Source organism: Anastrepha ludens, chromosome 5 (assembly GCF_028408465.1).
Source record: "Anastrepha ludens isolate Willacy chromosome 5, idAnaLude1.1, whole genome shotgun sequence".
Taxonomy (NCBI): domain Eukaryota; kingdom Metazoa; phylum Arthropoda; class Insecta; order Diptera; family Tephritidae; genus Anastrepha; species Anastrepha ludens.
The window spans coordinates 16,453,891-16,469,489 of NC_071501.1; the positions used below are offsets into that span (position 1 = coordinate 16,453,891).

Consider the following 15,599-nt stretch of genomic DNA (forward strand, 5'->3'; position numbering starts at 1 on the left):
TAAAAATCGCTCATTGCTCTGTGAAAATCGTATTCTAGGGATCAAAATAAGAAACTTTGCCGAAGGAACCATACCTCTAAAACGAATTCTGATGTCCCCCAATTTGGGTCGAACGAAAAATCCCACTTTGACCCATTTAAAGTGCTCCAATCGAGCCCAAATGTATGACCGACCCCCACTAACTTTGGACGGCCGATCCACCCTTGCCCGAGGCACACCCCCTGGAACTCCCCTGGGGGTTCCTCATACAATCATTTCAAAATACCACCATTTTTGGCCTTTACATGAGAAAAGAAACTAAAAAGTTCGACCCAAATTGGGGGACATCAGAATTCGTTTTAGAGATATGATTCCTTCGGCAAAGTTTCTTATTTTGATCCCTAGAATATGATTTTCACAGAGCAATGGGCGATTTTTTTGCCTCCGCACAAACCGACCCGGCCTAATGTACATGCTTTCCTTTGTTTATGTTAGACCATCCGATAATAAAATTTAAATTTTTTCATGATACACTCGCAGGAAAGTTGAACTTTAGTAATGCTATCGAATCTTAATTCTCTGCAATCGTTCTCTCTTTCCCACTCACGACTGTCCAACCAATATTAAGTGACATACCTACCATATTATACTGTACCATGCCTTTATGTATACCCTATTTATTTGTGGCTGTGTTCGCATGACCATAACCGTATGTTTAACTTCAGTAACTGCTGAAATATTAACAAACAAAATTGTGCTGATATTTTCCAATTCCCTACAGAAATTTCCATATATATTGAAAGTTTCACATGACGAAATATAAATAAGTAAATACGCATACATGCAGATATTTCATAAACTCTTACTGCCTCAACGTCTCAACAGCTTAAATCCTTTCCTTATTTACATTTCCTACACTCGCAGACATCCTTCTTCTGTCAACTTTCGACTATTTTCTGTATGCCAATAAAGCTCGTGCCCAGCACAACTTCGTGCAACTCGACAACCAGCAAGTGCTATCATCCGCCGCCCGCTTTTTCTGTCATCTCGCCTGTATCAAAGGCACTGAAGCATTTGAAATTATAAAGATTTCTTCGAGTTTATGGGTAGTTTCACGCTTGCCTTATTTCCATAAAAGTGGTTTTCCCTCGCTGCCACAATGCACACGCGCTTGCACACACTTAACCGCATTGGGCGTATCTAAGGCTGTCATGTCGAAAATTTCATAAACTTCCATCGCAATCGAAGCATCACCATCACTAGAGCAACTGTCGAAATGGAAGGCGTTAGCTAAGGCCTTCTAAGAAAGCTGAGCTATTTTCATTCGAATACATTTTGCAGCGCAGTTAAAGATTGTCGTACATCTAATTCTATTTTAGACCACACACAATTTGTGTGAAGTACTTCTGCGAAGTTTTGAGCAGTGCTGTATGTATTTTAAGCATCTTCGTATGACTGACACTCAAGCGCATAGTTTCGCACACAAATCTACAGCAGCAGTTTAACCTCAATATATTTTTGCGTGTGGAAAAAGTAATTGAAGAATTTGTGATCAACTTATGTGGTGATAACAGCAGATGACTGAAACTTGCTGGTATCGCACACAAAAGTTGCAAATAATTGCAAATTCTTCTGTTATCTGTAATATGGATATTGTACCATTTGTATCTTGGCATCGAATCTTATTGAAATTACATGCATACCTTCAGGCGTCGAAGTGGGTATTCAAGCATACGCATCGTAGAGCAAAGAGCTTTGCATATGCACTTAATTGAGCTAACTAAACAGATTAGTGTGTACACACGCGTGTTGTTTATGCTGATTTAATCGAGACACCGAGACTTCATATAATTTGGGCAGAAGATATTTCTGTGTGCTTTTGGATGGATGTATAAGTAAATGAAAGAGCTTACATTGAGGCATAATTTAATAATCATTGATTAAATAGATACTTTGAATATTGATTGATGCATCAAAATTGGCTATGTGAAAGCAGTATGTTTTGTGATGTTGCCGTTCCTAATCACTAATAGATTTAACAAATTAATTTGCTATCAAAATTCTCGTAAACAGAAGTCTTTGATGGAAGGTGGCAAATTAGAGACGGTACTGCAAATTTGCAGAATATTCAAACGGATATAAAATAATTACAAGAATTCAAGATGTTGTGTTTCTAACTAAAAGACGTAGAGTGTAATCCGTTAATGCAAATTTATGCTGCCGAATAGTGAGCAACCAGTTGGGATATTTTTGTGTGCTGCACTCAAAATGTCATTTGAACCCAATTTTGATAAAGCAGAAGCAATTTGAGATGAATCTATAAGATCTCTGACGATCACTCAAAGTGTAGACTGGATTGGAATTAACGCCGTGTACTCGCCTCTAGGGAATGACATCACCAAAGCTTAATAATGTACTATATTTCGTAGTCAAGTGACATCCGCACAAAAAAGATACTCATTACACAGTCGGGTGTATGTATAGCGTACCGAGAGGCTGTCAAAAATAATATAAAATAGGAATAAATAATAATATAAGGGGTGATCAAATTGGCGGTAATTTTTCCAATAGGGGTTTTTGCCAGATCACGCGGGACTTCTTCTTAATTGGCGCGATAACCGCTTACGCGATTTTGGCCGAGTTTAACAAAGCGTTTCTTTCTCGTGCTAACCGGCGTCAATTGGACACACCAAGTGAAGCCAAATCCTTCTCCACCTGATCTTTCCAACGCAGAGGAGGTCTTCCTCTTCCTCTGCTACCACCAGCTGGTATCGCATCGAATACTTTCAAAGCCGGAGCGTTTGTATCCATTCTTACGACATGACCCAGCCAACGTAGCAGCTGGATCTTTTTTCGCTGGGCTATGTCTATGTCGTCGTAAAGCTCATACAACTACTCGTTCTATCGCCTGCGATATTCGCCACTGCCAACCTGCAAAGGTCCAAAAATCTTGCACAGAATCTTTCTCTCAAACACTCCAAGCGTCGCTTCATCGGATGTTTTCATCGTCCAAGCTTCTGCGCCATACGTTAGGCGGGCATGATGAGAGCCTTGTAGAGTGTTAGCTTTGTTCGTCTAGAGAGGTCTTTACTACTCATTTGCCTACTTAGTCCAAAGTAGCACTTGTTGGCTAGAGAGATTCGACGTTGGAGTTCAAGGCTGACGTTGTTATCGGTGTTAATGCTGGTTCCTAAATAAACAAAGTCCTTTACAAACTCAAAATTATAATATACAACAACAAAAAGTAATAATAGCAAATACAGAATCTAAATAGCGGCGATGCCCGCTCATTTTCTAGAATTTTTTTATTTTCCTACTCTTTCCTGTGTGTTGTCATTACTTATTACATCCGCCGAAAAAAGGCTTCGCATCTGTTGTGGCTATAAATTCTCATATTAAATTTTTTTAAATTTAATTTTCACTAATTTTCGATGAAAATAAAATTAATCCTTTAATAAAATTCATATAAATCAAAGTTCCAAACTTTGCACGAAATCTAGAAAAATTCATAAAATTTTGAACTTTTTCAGTATCAGCAAGTATTCACCTCCTTTTGTGCTTCATAAAGCACGCCCAATGGTTCAATCTTGAAAAAAAGGTAGCTACAATATCAAAGAGCCAACATAATAAGAGAAGCCGCGTAAGTGAGTCTCTATACTCACTATACATACGTAAGCTGGCATACGCCAACAATTGTACGCTCTTATAAAATATCGTGCCTGAGCGATTAAGTTCTGCGGCTCGTACGATGCTCTCCAACAACAGGTTAAAGAAGTCGCACGACAGCAAGTCACCCTGTCTGAAACTTCGTTTGGTATCAAACGGCTCAGAGTGGTCCTTCACAATTTTGACGGCGTTGCTGGTGTTGACCAACGTCATCTTGCATAGCCGTATTAGTTTTGCGGGGATACCAAATTCAGACATCGCGGCATACAGATAACTCCTTTTCGTACTGTCGAATGCAGCTTTGAAATCGACGAAAAGATGATGTGTGTCGATTCTCCTTTCATGGGTATTTTCCAAGATTTGGCGTATTGTAAATATTTGATCGATGGTAGGCTTTCCAGGTCTAAAGCACCACTGATAAGGTCCAATCAGTTGGTTGACGGTCAGCTTCAGCCTTTCGCACAATACGCTCGCTAGAACCTTATAGACGATATTTAGAAGACTAATCCCGCGGTAATTGGCATAGATTGCAGGATCGCCCTTCTTATGGATTGGGCAGAGCACACTTAAATTCCTATCGGCAGGTGTGCCTTCAAGCGACCATATTTTGCATATATTGCGTATTGCGACCATATAGATGCATGCACCTTACCAGCTCCTCACGCGAGACTACTGTCAAACCAAATACACAGTTTTTTCAGTACTTATTGACATATCATCATTGAAAAACTTACGGCGCAACAACGTTGCCCAATCGTATGTATTGTATTTCGCAAATCGACGCTTTGTGAAAAGTGTTTAACGCGCGCTCAGGCCAACGATGATGCCCACTGTTGGCTGAATGGCTACGTCAATAAGCAAAATTTTCGTATTTGGGCTGCAGAGTAACCCGAAGCCAATCAAGAACAGCCATTAAATCTATTGAAAACAATCGATGACAATCGACCCATATTTCTTCAAAGACGAGGCTGGCGTCAATGTAACAGTGAATGGCAAACGCTATTGCGCCATGATAAACCACTTTTTGATACCGGAAATTGAAGCCCGTGATCTCCACAACGTTTAGTGCCAACAGGAGGGCGGACGGCGCTACGTGAGCAATTTATCTCTCGTCTCGGACCAGTGGATTGGCCACCAAGATTGTGTGATCAAACCTTTGGACTTTTATTTGCGGGGGTATGCAAAGTCGAAATGCTTTGTGGATAAATCAGCGTGGATTAAGGAATTGAAAGCCAACATTACTTAAGTTATTTATGGGATACCGACCGAAGTCCTCCACCGAGTCATTCAAAATAAGTGTTTACAGATGACCGAATTACGGCGCAGTGGCGGCCCACATTTCAAAGAGATTAACTTTATCAATGAATGTAAGGAATGGTTCTACATAATAATAATAAAGATTTCCCAATCAATTTAAATTCTTGATGTTTTATTTCAATTTAAAGTCCGATACTTCTAAATTGATTACTCTTTAGAACACAAGATTACGCTGACTGAAGTATACACATTGGCATAGCTTTGCCGTGACGTATATTCAAATACGTAATAAAGTGCATCAGAGAACTAAGAAGAGAGCTATAAAATCACCAATATTTAAGCAAGAATTAAAAGTTAGGTCAGGTAAACAAAGAATATGGCAGAAAATGTAATAAAAAAATGGTTTAGCATAGGTTAATACAATAATGGAATATGATAGGAAAGAAAATGTAAGAAAAAAAAGGTTGTATACTAAAACAACAGCTGATTTTGTCAACTTCACTGAGAGCAGAGTAGCGGTACGCCATATGCGTAACCTGCTATATTCTCTCATCCGTGATTTAGTGCTACTATTAACCCACTCGCTATTCTATGTGTCACTGTAATTGGAACAGATTTGATAAACTGCGAAAGTTATTTAAGAAAATACTTTATTTATTTTTAAAAATAATCGTAATATCTTAACGACAAATATTTCCTTTATTTACAAATAAACATGTCCAAGTTGTTACTTATCAATTATTTCTTTTTTGTTGTTTGTTTTTAGACCGTTGAAGATCTCGAAAATCGTTGTATGGAGGCTGGCGTCGAAATCGTCACAAGACAATCATTTCTATCCGATCCAACAGATGCGGTACGCAACCTACGTCGACAAGATGCGCGCATCATAGTCGGCCTTTTCTATGTTGTGGCGGCGAGGCGTGTCTTATGCGAAATGTACAAACAGCAGCTGTATGGGCGAGCGCATGTGTGGTTTTTTATAGGTGAGTAAGAGATGAAATTTAATGTTTTAAATGGGAAAAACTATAAATTAACAGTGGTATGAAAAAAAATATTGCTACGGGATTAAATAGGGCTAAAAAGGCTTTAAATTAAATGAAAGACATTGAAGAATTTGATTTTAGGAGCAAAAATATCAATTCGAAAATTTGGTTCATCTATTAGTGGGTGATTGCTGTTCATATTGCAGACTACAGTGGGCTTCTGTAACCGCGAAGTAGCAATTGAACTATAATGATCCTTGTCCAACAAAGTAGTGCACTGGGTAAGCGCGGCTGTGGTTAAGTTAGGTTAGGTTAGGTTGTATCGATTATCTACTATCTGTTAGCCCACTGTGAAGCTGTGTGGGTAACTTCTCATAAAAAAATTGTATCATAAAAATTTTACGAAAATCCCTGTTTTACAGAGTACTGAGATTTTCTAGCTCATTAAAAAATTGTCTACCTAAAGTTATTAGTCTACGTTTGGATGGAGCAAGACAGTGGCATAGAAGTTGCGAGATCATCTCTTCCACTTCCTCATTTAGACAGCTTCTGCTGTCCCAACCTCGAGCTAGATTATTGGATGTTACAAAAACACCAGTTTTGTTTGCTTAAGTTGTCACAATAAAAACCCACATGTTCGGCAGTCCTCTCTTCGTCCAAACATTCTAAGCAATTGACTGGTAGTCGTTCAGTCAAGTCTAGGCAATACAAATATTTTTGGAAGCATCCGTATCCACTTATAAGGGAAAAAATCACCTCCGTATTTTCGATAGATCCACTCGTTAATAGGTGGGATAAACCTATGCGTCCACCGGCCATTTGGTAACTGGCCACATTTTGAGTGCCACGTCAGCTATCGACGTAGAACGTTCTGCTTGTTTGTGTTCATCTGTCGGTTCGGGATCTTGCGAGTACTACAACCTCTTTTCAACCTCAGTTCTATAGGCGAATGCGCTCCTCAACATACTTGTCATACTGACCTGCAAAGCTTCTTTAAAATGACGGACTTCTTTGGACGTGTCTGCCTATTAGGCAGCATGCCACTATAACGGACATTAGTGTGCTACGACTATGCTAATTATGGCTTAGCAGAGTTTGTGTGAGTTTAGCATTGCTGGGGTTGGGCAGCTACTGCCAAACAGAGTAGTGGCTTAATGGTCAGCCCTAAAAAATAATTTTTATTCATCTTAACCTATAAGATATGAAAACAAACTGAGTGATTATTGAGCAGCAGACCAGAAAATACACGGAATGATTCTCAATTTGTTGAGAATCTTTAAAAAATGTCCAGGTATGAAGTTTTATAGCCCATTAAATCGTAGTGTAATTAAATATAAGTCGGTCAAAAATCAAGGTGATTTTTTTTTTTTTTTTTTTTTGCACACAATGTTGATAATTTTTTGCCATATAAAGCACATATTAAAAAATCTTTTACTTTATATGGAAGAAAATTCTCAAGATCGTATGCGAAAACAATTTCCAAAAATTAATTAATTAACTCCTATAACCACAGGGTTTTTGAAATAGCACATGAAGAAATGGAGCGCCAACTTTTCTGTGCTTTTCTAAGAAATAAGTTGTGAAATTCCTCTAAACAACAGTCAAGGGGATGCCGATAGCCGGGTTTGGAGGTATCTAAGACCAATACAATCGACCCCTTCCTGGCAAGCTCATCAGCAACTTCTTTTCCCTCTATTTTCCTTTATCCTGGAACTCAGATCAGAGAAATGTTACCTGCACACCCACGAGATTTGATCTCCTCCTACCAGAGGTTGACTAATTTGGATTTGCGTTGCCAGAGCCTTGTCCCCGGCTTGACTATCGAAGAAAATGTTAATATCTCCTTTGCTCCCACGTTCCCCAAGCATTTTGCATGCCTTCAGTATCGCTAAAACAAATTTAAAATGCATTAAAATTTATTAGTGTCATCGCTTACATTCTGTATTAAGAGTTTGGCCATAGAGAAAAAGAAAGAAAAAAAGGTTTTAATGTCGGTTTTCAAAAACTGTTACAAGCACTAAAAGTTGATAACATTTTTCAACAAAAACATTTGCAGAAATGCTCGGCCAGAGCTTGTCTTCTTTCTAGCCAAAGCCGAACTGAAATTTTGGACCCGAGTATGAGCGAAGCCGAAGTCGAAGTACAGTCGTTCTCTACTCTACTGCTACTACCTGTTCAATATAAGTTTATTCAATGTGCCATTTGTGCTTTAAGTCACAAAAAAAGTTCGAGTTAAACAGGAAGCCTCTTACTCTATAATTTTCTCATCATTTTCTACCTCGCCGCGCTCACTCAAAATGCAATTAAACAATTTGCCAAAGTATCCTCGACTTAACTGCTATTCATTATTGCTTTGCACTCCTATCTAAAGCTACTAATCTCCAACCAACTCGCTCACTTTCAAGTGCTTCTCGTCTTTGGCCCTTTTTTTCGCTCACAGTGATTGTTTCCATGACAAATGACCCAAAATTACTTCAGTGTCAAATTGATTTGTCACATGCGCTACTTTACCCTTTTCGACGATCCAAACTGTAACTTTTTACATACCGTATTTTCAAAGCATTTTTTGTTGCTGTTGGTTTTTTTGTGCTCTTCTGGTTTGCTTTCCTTTCATACCCGTATTCTACTATATCGCTCACTTGACCTTTATGCTGGTGAGTTACGGTTCTTTTTTTTGTAATTTACCTGCCAAGCAAATTCCGTTAAAGCATATTTTTTTACCCTTCTCTCTCTCTCTCTCTCTCTCTCTCAATGTTTCTCCTTTCTGCACTACTCTCCGCTCATTACTCGACGAACAAAAGTAAAGCGTACGTGCGCGCATTTCAGCAGCGCAACTTTTTAACATTTCAATCCTTTAGAGCAACAACAGCAGTAATAAAATAAAACTACAACAATAACGTAAAACAAAAGCAAGAACAATAATGAAAACTACATTAGTACGAAAATGCTTACTACTTCACCGCTACCCCTGCTTCTGCTCCTCTTTCTCCTGTTCATGTCGAATTTCTCCTCGTTCAGCACTGCCTCATTTCAGCGCTTGCTCCGGCTCTCATTTTTATTGTGAAATTTTTATTTTCATTCCCTAATTTTACAATTGGTCACGTTCCACATGTTTTTCGCATAAAATTCTAAATTAACCTTTCCACGCGGGTAGTGAGCGAGCGAACGAGCGCGCTAGTGCCCGAGGCGCGGTGACTTTGTGCAGTCCCTTTAAGCGGCAAACAAACATAACCTCTAAAAAACTTACTGTGACACCAGCTACTGTACGCTTTTTCGGCTTTGTTTTTGTTTCCATTTAATATTTCTGTTTTTGCTTTGTTTTAGCTTTTCTATGCATACCTTCGTACCGCATCCCCTCCATCCGCAGGATTAAGTTGTTTTGCTCTAATGAAACTTTTCTTGTTCTTCCTGCCACTGAAATTGTTTCCTAATATTACTATTTACGATGAAATGCTATTTTTCGTTGTTGTAGCTGTTGTTGTTGCTTTTCTGTGAACAAGTAAAAACTTTTATTCTATTCCCCTCGAAATCCACTTAAAATTGGTCACTAATAAATTTACCTTTCCTAGGGCATGATTGATGCGCATTTGGCAATGCTCTTAAGTGGATTGTATGCGATTTTCTAGGAATTCGTACACACAAATATATCAAAAGTAGCTTTCTTTGAAGGCAATCACAAACAAACAGCCAGCTTAGTGCAAGTGTTGGGATGTTAGGTTTAAAAGAATTCAATTTCTAGTCGAATAAGCAGAGGAAAATTGCAAATTGATGATTAGAGCATGAAAAACATTTTAGGTTGAATTTCTGCCTTTGATACCTTTCCACTAAAAATATGAAATTCAGCAAGGAAATAGAATTTATTTTATTAAAATATTATTCTATTATTAAACGTTATTTACCAGGATAAAGGAAAGAGGGCAGCTCAGTTTGTTTGATATTCAATCAAAAAAATATTTCTGTAACATTTTTATTTTATTTTTGTAGAGGAAATTATGTTTCCTAAAATCAATCACCTATCGGAAGATTTATAATTTTTGCAAATAGAAATGTGAACTCAACAGCTGCAGTGTACAAAGAGAATAGCATTGGAGTGCGTGAAGGTCAACCTAAGGATTTACTTCTCTGAAAATATTTTTTTTATTTGGTAAAAAATGTATTCAAAAACGAAATTGGATTATTAATTTTGCGCCACCGTGTATTATATAGTTCTTGTAGGCCGACAGCCAATGTCTTTAATTTTGTAATACACAGCGCGTTTTTTAATAGCTACCCCTAGGGAGATTTTTCTCTATCCCTTTAAAATGAAATAAAATTTCTTAGAGAATAAAATTTCTTAGCGATTTTTTCCCACTTTCGCTTTCCTCTTATCACAAACTTCGCAAAAACCAAATTGTGTTTTGGAAAAAAATAGGTACCACAAATGTTAAAAAAGAGAGAATGTGATGGTATTTTCAAACGTATTTTCTCCCAGCAAAGTGTAAGGCAGCAGTACGCAAAATAATAAGAATTCAAACTTTTTACTGCAATAAAATGCTTGTTTGTTGTTAGCTCAAAAATCACCAACAAGAATCAGCTGGAGTTACTTGTAAAGATGATTCGAAACCCTGGAATCGCGAGGAGATTTTACAAAAGCAGCAATGAGGCCGTTAGACGGTGCTTAAGCAGCCAAACGCGAGCTTAATCTTTGTAGATAGTATCGAGTGTCGTTTGTTTTTTTTTTTTTTATGGCTGCATGAGAACTATCGATATCGATTACCATGGTTTAACAGCTGAAAATGGCAAACTGTGTTGACATTTCTGTTGAGTAAAGTTTGGCAAGTCATCAAGTGTCGTTGAACGCCAGAGCAACGCTTCCAAATTGTGGAAATTTACTTTGAAAAAAAAAATAGTAAAAAATCTACTCACGAAGTTCATAATGCATTGGCTTCTTCAGCGGTCCTTATTTCATTCAAAATGTGAAAGCAGCTGCCGTTACGGTGAATGGCAAGAACTAACGAGCCATGCTGACTGAGTTTTTGTTTCCAAAAATGAATCAAGTACACATCGGCTACTCTTGGTTCCAACAAGATGGCGTAAATTAGACTGGCGTATTATACCTACTTCTTCGTGTCCTTCAATTCCCTTGTGTCTTCGTACCCAGTAAATGGTGATTTGTTTCTCAGTTCCCAACTCTTCTATCCTGTTCCGACATTGTCGTACGTAGGGTGAATTTGCACTTACAACTGTTATTCCTTTGATGGCGGCTTGGCTGTCAATGCAGAAGTTTATTTGAGAGTTCTCTATGGCTAAGTCTGCGGCGTTCGTTGCCGCGTAGATTCGGACGGCGTAATATCTGGAGAATATGGTGGGTGGGGTAGAATTTCCCATTTCAGTGTTTCCAGGTAGGTTTTAACGTGTTTGACAACATGAGGCCGAGCGTTGTCATGCTGTGGAATCACTTTTTCATGCCTCTCCGCGCATTGCGGTCATTTTTGCATTCATCAAGCCTAAGCTAAATGATGTCATCCGAAAATGAATTAAGCACATAAAATTACCACTTAGGGATTTAAGGCTCACTAAATACTTTCAATATTAATAATTACGGTAATCAGCCACTCGAAAAATCTCAGAGCGTTCTTAGCTCAACCTTTTTATTTTGTGTCCCTCATTTTCAATTTTGGAACATATTCTTTTGGGCTTTTAACGCAAATTTTTGCAAATTTGCATATAACAAAAATACATCGGAAACCAGTGACTTTAAAATATCATGACTGCCGTCAACAAAGTGAGTTGTGTTCCTAAACCGAAAAAAATTATTTTTTGGCAAATATTAACGCATCAGAGCATACATATTTTTCATCTATTTCAGTGCCAGTTGCAGCAAGTATAAGTATAAGTATATATCTGCAAATATATAACCGACCATTCTCTTCTTGTAATAACACCCCCTCCTTCATTCGCATTTAAAACATTGTAGAAGATGTAAGACAATAACCAACATTTGTGACTTAAACCAAAAATTAAATTTATGCTTCCAAGAAAATTTCGAGGCCCATTAGCACAACCGCTTAAGCTGGATATCAAAGAGTCAAGGTTGCACATTTCTCACTACAACAATTACGCAACTTCGCCTTAATCATTTTCAGTTTAATTGTTTCGCGAATTATTTATTACTGCCATTAATGTGGAAATACCTGAAATAACTTTGTTGCAAGGCATATGCTTAAGTCTCAGCAGATGCAGGGGCAAATAGAAAATGGTGAGAAAAGCCATTGAAATACCAGCTACGCAAAGGTGTGCAGATTTCAGCTTCACGTCAAAAATAAACCAGCTTTAGTCTGTTTTCGGGTTTGGACTAAATAATTTTATTATTGTCTGTTGTTTAGCGTCACTTCTGCTGGCACAAACCGCCACTCAATAGGTGAGATGTTGAACGCCGAGTACATTTATCAGAAATGCTTATGAATTGTAATACTTAGTGCAATGGAGGTAAGAGGGCTAATTATGAAGTATATAGATGGCAGCTAAGAGTACTAAAAAATTAAGTAACAGTTAGGAAAAGTTGAGAAATTACCAAAAAGGTTAACTTCTTTAGGGGCAGGCAAACGTAAATAGAAATATGGTTTGATAGCATCAGACAGACGGGGGTATGGCGTTTAAGGGAGTGTTTTTGTTTATGATAGAAAGAAGTGTCATTGGCACTCATAATCGGGGCGCATGGAGGAACTTGAGTAATTTTAGCAAAACCAACACAGGTTTTGTCTCAAGTGCGCGCTAGAAAATTGATGGTTCTTCTGAGATTTAATACTCCTATTCCATTCTATTTCTTTTTGCCTGAAAGCATTAGGTTAGGTTAGGTTTGGCACGCTGCATCGCACATAGAGACAGCGATGTCACTTAGACCACAAAATGGGTCCGTTGGGAGCCCCAGGGGCTGGGCTACATTTCCCTTTCCATATTGAACCATCCTGAGCTTTTGGCAAAGCGTAAAAGGTGTAAAGTGTATAGATTATCTATATTCATTAAGAAATAGGATCTTAAATATCGGTTCCTGCTTCTGGCTAGAGCCGGGCATATGCTAAAGAGGTGTTGAATTTTTTCCAACTACTCCTCATTTCTGCAGCTACGACAGAAATCATGCATGTAAACGCCTATTCTCCTTGCATGATTTCCTAGGAGAGAATGTTCTGTGAGGGCCCCTACTAACGTCATAATTTAAAGTCTACTCAATTTTACAATATATTGGATAGACGTAGATTTAGCCCTGGCCATGTTTGCCTAGCAATTTCACAGGTGTTAACGCTAATCCATCTTTGATTTACAGAACTGATTAGTGCACCCTTAATAAGAAGCTTACAAGTTGCTAGAGGCACCCCCATAAAAGTACTTATGCTTGGTAAAGGTACCTTCTCTTGCAAGTTGGTCAGCCCTACAGTTCCCTGGTATATCTCGGTGGCCTGGAACCCTGCATAAGATGATACGATATTGTTTGGCCATCTCATTAAGAGATTGGCGACAATGTAAGACACTCCTTGATATTATTTGGAATGAATCCAGTGCCCGTAGGACAGCTTGGTTGTCTGATCGAATGCAGATATCTTTTGAAGATATTCTGTTTTTCTCTAGCCATTTTAAGGCTTCATGAATAGCGTTTATTTCCGCTTGAAAAACATTACTGCGATGCGGTAGCTTAAATGATTCATTGATAGGAAGCTCTTCGCAATGTAATCCTGATCCTACACCGGTGTTAATTTTAAATCCGTCCATGTAGATCTTAACGGGTGTGTTGGGTGATGGATCTTCTTCAAGCCATTGGTTGAAATAATAGTCAAAGCTTATACTCCGATATATATCTAGCGAACGTTGAGAGTTCAATCTGTTTTCATTTACCTCAAGCTTTAGTGCTTGAGGATATGGAGAGTGAGCACTGCTGCTGGTCTATCACTTGAGAGACCAATAGATTTTACTCAGATGGTCAGGGATAAACAGTATGAGAATCGGTTCTTAAAATGTTAGAATTAAATAATTCCTGCAATTTTTTCTTGAGTTAAGCGCAACTCCAAAAACTCCAATACTGAAAACAATATAGGTTTTAGTGATATCTTTTCAAGATAAAGCAAAATAAAATTTAAAATGTCAACAAAAGTGTTAGAAAACCATAATAATTTCATGCCATTTTTTTTCGTAAAAGAAAAATGAAGATATTTGTATAACAAAGTAAAGCCTCACCCATCCAAAATTTTTTGTTTGTTTTCATATCATTTCTCGATATTACGATACATGATACTACACTGTGTTGAGTGCTGTTTCGTAAATATTTTCATAGCCTTAAGCTGCAATTAGTGGTGCTGCAGGCATAACGTCATAGTCGTCACCGTACCTATAGCCGTAATATTACAGTATTTTTCGAGTAGTCATGCCGTAACCATAAACAGCTGATATTAAAATAGACTTATTGAGCACATTTGCATTTAATCATAAAAGCACGGATAATTTTCCAGTCATGCAATTTTTCATTATTCATTCTAATATTCAAATTTGAATTGCCAATATCAAAACAAATGTAAAGTATTTCACAGTGCTTATGGTTACGGAAAAAACCGAAATTCAATAGAAACATATGGCCACGGTTATAGTTATGGTGGAATGGTGCGGCACTATAATTGTTTACAGTGATGCCCATATGTTTAATCAGAACATCTGATTGCTATGACTACGGTTATGGCTAAGGTACGGCACCACTAATTGCAGCCTTCCGTGGAACCGTAACATAGATTTCTTGGAATGAGTTGGCTTGAGTTATGGGGAGTTGAAGTGTGGTGAGTTAAGTTGAGCTTAAGTGAGGCGTGGAGATTTAAGTTGTCCGATCTGCCAAAAAGAAAAAAAAAATTTAACTCAAGGATTCAAATATATTTCTGAGAGCAAAAATAACGCTCTGAAAATGATTTTTTTTCTTAAAATAAAATTAAACCTAAAAAAGAATCATTATTTTTGATCAAAAAAATTACAGTTATTAAATAATCAAATATATAAGAACTCACAAAGCAGTCACTATTTCAGAGCGAAAAAATATTAGGTGCACAACTAAGTTCCCGCTATTTCTTAATAGGCGCCGCAAGCAGTGTGTGCTGGTCGATTCTAACATAACCTAAACATCATAAACCAAGCTTAGACATATGGTAAACAAACTGCTTCGACACATTGGTGATTTTGTTTTGGTATCATTTACTTTTGGTTTTGCGAAAATGTCTGATTTTGTGACGAATAATCGTCATTTGAGAGAAGTGTTGAATTTCCTCTTTCATTCGAAAAAAACGGCGGCTGAAGTGCATCAAGAGCTACAAAAAGTTTACGGAGATTCTGCTTTAAGTCAAACAACTTGCCGAGATTGGTTCCGTCGCTTCAAAGATGGTGATTTAATGTTGACGACCGTCCGCGTGAACAAGGCTCAACCGTGTCAAACGCAAGAAGAACTTACTTCAGTATTAGGAGTTACCCGCCAATCCATTTCCAAGCGATTGCATGCTTTGAGAATTATTCAGAAACTACGGACTTGGGTTCCTTATGAGTTAAAACCAAGGGATGTTGAACGTCGTTTTTTCGCCTGTTAACAACTGCTCCAGCGGCAAAAAAGGAAGGGGTTTCTTCATCGCTTCGTGACGGTTGATGAAAAATGGATTCTTTACAGCAATCCAAAGAAAATAAAGTCATGGGGACTGCTCGGTTATGATTCTA

General features: G+C 37.9%; 1 protein-coding gene across 1 annotated transcript in view; it reads left to right on the forward strand.

The window, feature by feature from the left end:
• Positions 1-15,599, forward strand: part of LOC128863611 (gamma-aminobutyric acid type B receptor subunit 1) — a 290,985-nt gene that overhangs the window by 108,827 nt on the left and 166,559 nt on the right. The window contains exon 4 of the mRNA XM_054102849.1: positions 5,669-5,885. Coding sequence (XP_053958824.1) covers positions 5,669-5,885 — 217 coding nt within the window. The remainder of the gene's footprint in view (positions 1-5,668; positions 5,886-15,599) is intronic.